This window comes from Solanum pennellii, chromosome 9 (genome assembly GCF_001406875.1).
Source record: "Solanum pennellii chromosome 9, SPENNV200".
NCBI lineage: Eukaryota > Viridiplantae > Streptophyta > Magnoliopsida > Solanales > Solanaceae > Solanum > Solanum pennellii.
Genome location: NC_028645.1, coordinates 10,721,123 through 10,730,216, shown reverse-complemented (window position 1 = coordinate 10,730,216; position 9,094 = coordinate 10,721,123). Strand labels below are relative to the sequence as shown.

Sequence of the window (9,094 nt, the reverse complement as noted above, 5' to 3'; positions counted from 1 at the left end):
TCAATAAATCAATCTAAAGATCATACTCTATAAAAAGTTGTTCTTCCTATCAGACTTGATCATCTCAGATCTCAGGTGCAAAATTACTCATTTTCAAGAATCAATTACAGTAGTTAAACTCCCAAGTTGGTAGGATCCAAATTACAATTTTCAAGTTCAACGGAAAAAGTAAAGTCTTATACATACATCATTATTCTCGTCTCATTTCCATCAATTCTTTATGAGTTAATCTACTAATAACAGTAAACCATTCACAAAATTATATGAATCGAGCTTGCATACCCCATATATCGCTCAAACCCTAGCAGCAACAGCAGGGGCAACAGCTACGGCAGCAGCATTGGCGGCACCGCCGCTCAAGAAAGAGAGAAACCCAGTAGCGGGAGACTCTATATCATCAAGGAAAAGATCCTCAGGAGCCCTAAAAGCAGCATGTGTACACACAATTCCAAGACCAACCATCAAAGCAGATACAAGCACAGCTCCTACAGAGGTAAGGAAGATCACAACCACAGTAGAGACAATAAGCAAACCCAGCGTCTCCCTTTCAGAAAACTGTCGACCAAATAGAACCAAAGGCGGATCGGAAGGACGGAAAAGGTAAAGAAAGAGCCAAGCGGCGAGAAGGCCAGAAAGAGTAAGAAGGGAAAATGGGTTTGTAATGAGGGAAAAGGCGAGAACAACAGCAAGGAGAGAAAGGTAATTGATACGGAAATAGGTGTAGTTTTTGCGGATACGGAGAGTGGCGTCGGAGATAGATTCCGGTTTAGAAAAAGCAGACCTGTCAAGGAGCTCGGACCATGGCCGGCGATTGGCAAAACCGGTTTGGACGGTGGTGGAGATGTGGTTGATGAATGAGCGGAATGCCGGAGTTGGTCCGATCTGTTGGGTAGTGTCGGCGGCGGTGGATTGTGAAGTAATTGGGAGGATTGCTGGTGAAGAAGCCATTTTTGATTGTGTGAGAAATATGAGAATAGGAGAGTAAATAAGAGTTGATTATTTTATAGGAAAAGTTGGGATTTTTCTTAATTGTTACGGCTCTGACTGATAGAGAAATAGTATTTCTTTATGGGTTTTGCATACGATTTTCCTTTTCGATTTCCTCCAAATTTGAATATCACACGGTTTTTAACTTCATTATTAAGCTAAACTACATCTTAATTTATTATATTCCCACGAAAATTTAATATTATGATATTTATCAATAATACTTGGAACATATTTGTCATTGAAATTAAAATGTTATTTTATGTTACATAAGAGATTGCATAGTAACAAATGTAGAGGAAAATGAAAATTATTACATCTTACCATTTATTCTTAATAAAATACATTAATATATGTAAAAATACATATCAAGATTTGTAAAATAAGAAATGGGATCAGTGAGTCATACAACAGGAGCAAAGTACACATATATTTAATAGTGAAGAAGAAGAACTTCAGAATTTTTGTTGCTTTAAAATGACAGAAAATTCTTCTATTTATAGATAACAAAGGGTGATTTGAACAAATGTTTATTATGCCTTATTGAAAAGGTTACAACTATCTTGAAAGTTACAACCCTTCGAAATGTCACAACCTTTCATGAAAGTAACAACTCTTCATAAAAGACACAACTTTTCATAAAGTCATAACTTTTCATAGAAATCACAACTTTTCAGGAAAAGGGAAAACTAGTTTTGTAAATAAATCAAATTAAAAGTGAATGTTGGTTTGTGGTAGTGCAACGTAGGCAGGCCTAAGGTTCACTTTTATATATGTGTATGATTTCGTTTTGGCACATTAATTCAACTTTATTTTCTTTTTACTCTCCAATTCTTAATTTATATATTATTTGAATGCAAAAAATTTTATGTAGTATAAATATTCAACATTAAACAAACATTACATGATCATTTGGTGTGATGGATAAGAGAAGTTAATTCTCATCTAAATTTTGAGTATCCTTTGATCCCTTTTTGGTTATAAAGTAGGAGATAACTTATTACATGATTAATAATTGGTGTTGTGATAAGTTATTCCTAACTTTGGATGGAATAATAATTATAGACAACTTATTCAGGGATAAAATAGGTAAAATGAATGCTACAACCCATCCTGTTGTTACGAGTGAACTAATCATAAAACAAATTGAGTGAGAAAACTTATGGATTGGAGAGTTGAGATTTTAGGCTAGGCTTGACTCATATGAAACCTTAGAGAGGTGAAATCTAGGGAAATTCAAGAAAAAATTGGGTAAAATGTCTAAGTTGAAGCTAAATGACCTTTTGGCCAAGACATTAGGAGTTCATATGAATTTCCGAAATTGAATTCGAGTGAGTAGAATTCCCGATATCGAACTCGGCGTGAAGAGTTTGGTTTGGAACATCAATGTTTGATGATGTGTTATGAAATGAGAAATTTTGGGAGCATTTTTGAGATTCTATCCCATGTCAGCCACTACAATGGTCGAAGAAATTCCCGCTACAAAGGGCAATCTCGCTACGTTGGCGTTGCTATAGCGGGATTGGACCACTATTGTAGGGTAAGTCGTAGTAAATGTAAAATTCCTAAAAACACTCATTCTTATGCTAGAACGTTTTGGGGAAGTGCAGAGGTGACTTAGGTACATTTTTATTATTATTCCATCAAGGTCTTTCGAGAAGGTAATTAATTACTTTTTGAACTTGCAATTTCGATTCTTAGTCCTTAGAATTGGTAGTTGTGACATTTAGGGAAGGTTTGACTTGAGTTAGAATGAAAAACCTGGTATGGTAAGATTGTTGAATGTAGAATGCCTTAAACTTGGCTATGTAACATTTATTCACGATTATATAATCATAATTCACCAGTATAACCATAAAGATTTGTAGTGCTAGTCAATTAACGATGAGGAGAAGTCTTGGTTTGGGCCTGATGAACATAAGGTAGGTCCGGGATTGAGATTAAGAGATAATCCAAAAATATTTAGGCTACTGTGCACTGATTTCATGATGTGTTATTATTTATAGATCAACACAAAGCTAGACTTCATAACAAGGGAAAGACTCAAGCTAAGTGGAGCATTTCACACTTAATTCAGGTAGGTGACAGTTGAATTGATTTCCAATCTATGTTATGTGTGTAAACTGAATACTAACGTACAATACATGATTAGGGAGAAAAAAGAATAAATATGAAATGATATTGTTGTCAATCTTATGCAATGAACTTGTCTAATCCCTTGTGGTCTTACTAGTGGGATTGTATCTATTGTGGTTGTGACGTGTCTTCGTTTGTGATTTTGGTTATCTCGGGTTCCATGCTTGGTATATATTATTAGTTATCTTGGGTAACATATATCTATTGGTTGGCTCGGGTATCACACCTGATAGAAGTTATATATTAGTTAGCTTGGGTGCCACACCAGGTGCAAGTTTTTGTCATGCCTCGAGCCTATTCCCTGGATGTGACTAACACTCGAGAACCATTGTTGGTCCCCAAGTGAATTTTTGTCCTGGCTGACTACTTGAAGACTTACTCAAGCAATGATTCAAAACAAAATTAATCAGTTAAACTCAGATACTCATCTCATAAAGTCTGGAAAATACCCAATAATAATACTTATATTTTGTAAAACAGTTCAAAAGAAAGTAAATACTAAGAGGCACCTCGTCCCTGTCTGTCTATCAAGTCTCTATTACTAAATAGGAATTTCATGACAAAATCATGACATCTCAAAAACTAATACTAATAGCTCACAAAACTTGCCCAACTAAAAATGCTGATGAGCGGATGAAATGGTCTCAACAAACTTTTATTGAGGATCCTATGTGCCTGAATCTGTATCATTAAAAGATGTAGATCGAAAGACATCAATACACTAAATATATGAGCATGAAATATTACCAGAGCGAAATAACTAAATGAAAGGACAAGAACAGATATAACATAAACCCAATTGAATGTAAAGAATCAAAGGAATGAAAACATTTAAAATTTACAAAAATATGTACTCATATCTAAAACTCAATATAATAAGTGATATAATAAATACACGTTAACTCTATATGGGAGATTCTCTAACTGACAACCATAACTATGAATTATGTGATGATACATCTTCTCACCTATGCTACTAAAATTGTCCTGTACCGTGCAAAGTATAGAACCCCTTACCTAAGTGATATACTAAGCAATAAGGATTCATCTAAAAAGGATGATCATTTATCAATGTTGGTTGACACAATTTATGAGGATTTTGAGTCGTCTGAACTTATCGCAATATCAGTGTTCAATACTACTCTCAATAATATACTCAACACACTCTTTCTCTATTTAGAGTTAATTACTCAAAATAACATCTCAAAAAAGGTAACTACTCTGAAGTATCTCTAAACTCATATACTCTTATTAGAAATTGAAATTTATCTTTTTTTTAATGTAAAAAAATGATACATTAGGCAAAACTTAGTTATACTCTTTCTCAATCATGTATAAAACTCTTCTCAAAATTCATCTTTTGCTTTCTCAGAAAATTAGTTTAACACCATCGTTTGGTTAAAAAGTATTTTCAATAACAACTCAATAAGTTCTCAACTATAACTCAACAATAGGGTTCATGCTGAAAAATAGACATGAATAATCAACATAAGAATCTCAATGTAAGATAAAGCAACTCATTAATCAGGAAATAAAATCCACATCTCATCAACAAAACTCATCTCAAGAATTATCAAAACTAAGGATATCAACCTAGATTTTACTAATGGAAAGTAGATTTAGGGTGTGAGGACGAACTCAATCCATCACTATGATAGCCTTACATACTTGATTATGAAGCTATTAGATCGAAAACTTTGGTGGACTTGGATTTTCATAAGTCCGAGTAAGAACACTACTTTTCTTGGGTGAAATATTTGATATTGAAATCTTAATGCTTAATCTTGATAAAATAGATTCTTTTTATGGACTTTCTAGAGTATAAGAATTGGAAAAACCTTGGGTGGAAGGTTTCTCTTTGTATCTTGAATTTTTTATCTAAAGATTTTAAGGTTCTTGATGAAAAAGAGGAACCCTAGGTAAGTTTTAAAAGAATTTTGCAATATTTGAATGTTTATATTGATGATTTTGAGATGAAAACTAGTTAGTTGAATGATATACCTAGTTAAAACACTCCAAAACGACTTAGAATATGGTTGGGAAGGACAAAAAATAACCCTAGAACACGTGCAGAAAATTGCTGGACAAAAAGTGCAGCAAGCCTTCACAAAATAATCTACCATTTTTCAAAATTTATACAGACCCCAAGTCTATCGACTGCCTGATAGAGCTTCACTAAAATGGGCATAACTTTTAATCTGAACTCGGAATGAGACAAACTTAGTGGCGATGGAAAGAGGACTCATAAACTTTTAATTTGATAGGTCATGGACCACCTAGCTCATTATATGTCGAGAGAATCGTTAGAAGTTGACTTTAGTGTCACATCCGGGTTTACCCCTAGATGTAACCCGGCGTCGTCATCCTTTTTAAGGACTAAGACTAGCCTCTTAGTTTCATGTCATCACATTCATAGGTTGAAAAAGGCGGAAAAATTTAAAAGTTTTATTTTCTCTACTTGGAGGTTTACATAGACCTCTACATACACATAATATATATTCATATCGAGTATAAATAGACCCTTCATATAGGAAGGTTACATATCCTTCTACTTTTATTGAACATATATATAAAAATATAGAAACAGTCTCAACGATTGTCTCATCTAATACCATCTAAACGGATATCACAATATGAGCATAACCCTGACATCAATTCAACAAGACCATGTATAGGTCATACAAAAGTACAATATTCAAATAACAAGGAAAGAAATGATAGAGTCAATAAGCTCATAACAAAATCCAAAGCTAGAAGATGGCATTACCCTCAAAAGTTGAGGTTCTACCCCACTTGGACGAAAGGAAGAATCCAAGCCTTGAAGAATATCGCCTTCCAAACTCTTCAATGACCGGAACTTAAAATGTTTGGGACAAGGGAAGAAAACGGGGTTAGTACTCCACATGTACTAAGTATGAGATCTTAATGCACATACACAAGCAAAACATGCTAAAAGGGACTTTTTATCAAAGCATTCCATTCTACCCCTTTTAGGGGCTTAATGCAAAGTCAAGTAAGTCATGTTAATCAACCAAACATACTTACTATATCTACAAGTAATACTTATCCCAACACATTTGAAATCATGATTTACTACAACCCTAACATCAACGAATAATATCACAAGAATGAATAAGAGTTAAACATATCATAATAAGCAAGACAACTACTCACAAGTCCTTATCAAGTCAACAAGTGCAATGACCAAGCAACACCCCATAACCTTACTCAATCAAGCATCCTCAACACGAAAACATGGCCAATGTCCAACTTTACATATCATGGCATTTAGGCTTGCATTTCATCGTATATTATCATTATAATCCAAGGCATATTCATAGATGAACTAATCAACATATAGTATCAACAATATGACATGGTCATCATATATATATACATCATACATTATCATAACATAAACATATAAGAACCTCCTCCTAAGACTCCCCTCAAGACTAACTAGTGCAATATCTAGGTAGAGTCCCATACCCCTACCTAGACTAAGCTAAACCCCTTAGGTTATCCAAGTTAGAGTTCAAGTCCTTTAATTCGTTTTACCTTAGGGGAACATCTTGCCCTAACCGACATAGACCACAAGAGCTAGTGTGGAATCCGTTGTCATAAAACCCAACACTGAAAGAAGGCGGACTACTTGCCAAGGTAGTACCAAAACATAAAACATAGCAACTACTGGATTCACTAGCTAGTATTCCTATGGGGGCAACATAGTTCAAGAACAAGGAGATTTAGTTGGGACCCTCTTTATGCGTCATGCAATATAGTCTCCAATCTCAAGAGTAATGTAGTGTTCCTACCTTCCCTATGTGGAAAAGGACACTTCTCTATCTAGTTTACTCGGTGCTAAACTAGAGTCCATTTTTGAAATGTCTTTAAACCTTTAATTATTAATCATAACTTAATTTAGGCCATAGGGTATACCGCTTGTATAATAATCATCATCAATACCTCAAAAAGAATTGTATGAGTATAAGTCCTTTCATCACAATTCATATAAGTGAGGTTAACACTTTAGCATTTCATAACACATTAAGGCTCATTGATAGTTTTCACCATCTTTATAGCACATACACCTTAATCAACCTCACAACATAGTCAAGACATTTCAATTCAACATCATACCACCCTATAATCCTAGTATATAGCATACTCCAATGTAATATCATCACATAACAACAATTAATCACAATTGGAAGTAAAGATAGAGATTCTAAGGCTTACCAAGTCTTTCTCACAGTCTATCATCAGGGTCTTACCATCAACCCATAACTCAATCCAACTTGGGAGTAATATCATCGCACAATGATAGCCAATAGAATAACAAGGCCAATTACATCTCTATAACACAATTCATCTATAGATCACAACTTGAGACAAGGTACATAGACTAATTTCACATTATAATTCATAACCTAAATCAAATATCAAGAACTAGCATGATAGGCCTATAATTCATCTAAATTTAATGATAATAGCATCATAGTATAGTAATCTAATCAACAACCAACTCAATTGAATGATCACCATACAACATTAATCAAGATCACTACCTAGGGTTAGGGATTGAGGATCTTATTTTTCAATTAGACCAAACCATCAACAATTATCATAAAAAAGTTGAATTACATGTAAATCTACTCAATATAACCCTAAGAATTCATTAACAACTTAATCCATGACTTCGATTTCGTAATTGAATAAAACCCATAAGAAAACTCAACTTTTTGAAATCTATTTTGAAGGAACCGTTTGAGGAAAGAATCTCAAAGGTGAATAGAACCCATGCCTTAATGTTTCTCAACAATTTGATGAAGAATGACCCTTTTTTCCAGTCCCCAAACCCTAGTTCTTGCTATCCTTCAATGGTGAGTTCATGTAGAGAGAGAAATAAGAGAGAAGAAAGAGAGTATATTTTGAGAGTTGTCTTTAGGTTAAATGAGGGTTAACGGTATTTATAGAGGGGATTAAATAACTTAATTAGTTAAATAAAATCATTTAAAATTTATTAGTGAAACTCGACCCTCACCGATGAGATCCTAATCGACGGTTCGTCGGTGAGTCGACGGACAACCCCCCTCCTTCCTACACTTTGTCGTCTCGGTTAGAGACTTTGCAGGCGAGGGCTTCCTCCAATTTTTCTAAGTGTGGGATGACAGTGGCCTCGACGCCCCGTCGAGCCACTAACGCCCCATCAACCCCCTTCCATCGCGTGTAACAGTAGCTAGGTAAGTAAGAGACTTCACGAATCTTTCTAAGTGTGGGATGAAGGTGACCTCGACGCCCCGTTGAGACACGCACGGACCGTCATCTGTCCTGTCAATGCACACTGCCAGGCAGTACTGCATCAAACTGTAGGGGTCCTTTTCAAGGGCCCTTGGTTGGTCCTTGGCGAGTCGTACCCAGACGTTTCAGTCCTGAAACAACTCAAACACCCATTAGCTACCTTTCCACCCATTTTTGTACATTTTCGACTCCTAAAAATTTGTAAAAAGGCTAAGGCACACTAACATCCTTTTGAACCAACTTCCCAGATGTTTTTGGACGTTTTGGGTCTTAAACCTCCTAAATGATCTATATTCATTAAAAATGGACTTAGAAACAGTGTTTAGACTTTATTACACCTATGTTAGGATTTACCATGAGTCTTGGATTTTTAAGGTGTTACATTATCCCCCCTTAGGAACATTCATCCCCGAATGACACTAAAATTCTTTTGAAGGAAGAAATAGACCCAAGACTAGCAGCCCAACCAATCAACAATACCCATGTAACATAAATCATGTCACTTTAACAAGGAAAATATCAAAATTCATATTACCACACCTAAGGCTCAAAACACTTCATCATGAGGCACTTCCTTCTTACAACACTTATGAGCTCAACATACATCACATGAGTCAATTAGCACAAAGTTCAACTTACCAACATGCTACCTATTATTTCATGAAGACTC

General features: G+C 35.0%; 1 protein-coding gene across 1 annotated transcript; it reads right to left on the bottom strand.

The window, feature by feature from the left end:
- LOC107029138 (PRA1 family protein B4-like) lies at positions 1–1,033 on the bottom strand. Its single transcript, XM_015230467.2, has one exon. The coding sequence runs from the start codon at positions 946–948 to the stop codon at positions 295–297; it is 654 nt and encodes a 217-aa protein (XP_015085953.1). The 5' UTR covers positions 949–1,033; the 3' UTR covers positions 1–294.
- Between the last annotated feature and the right edge of the window lie 8,061 nt (positions 1,034–9,094).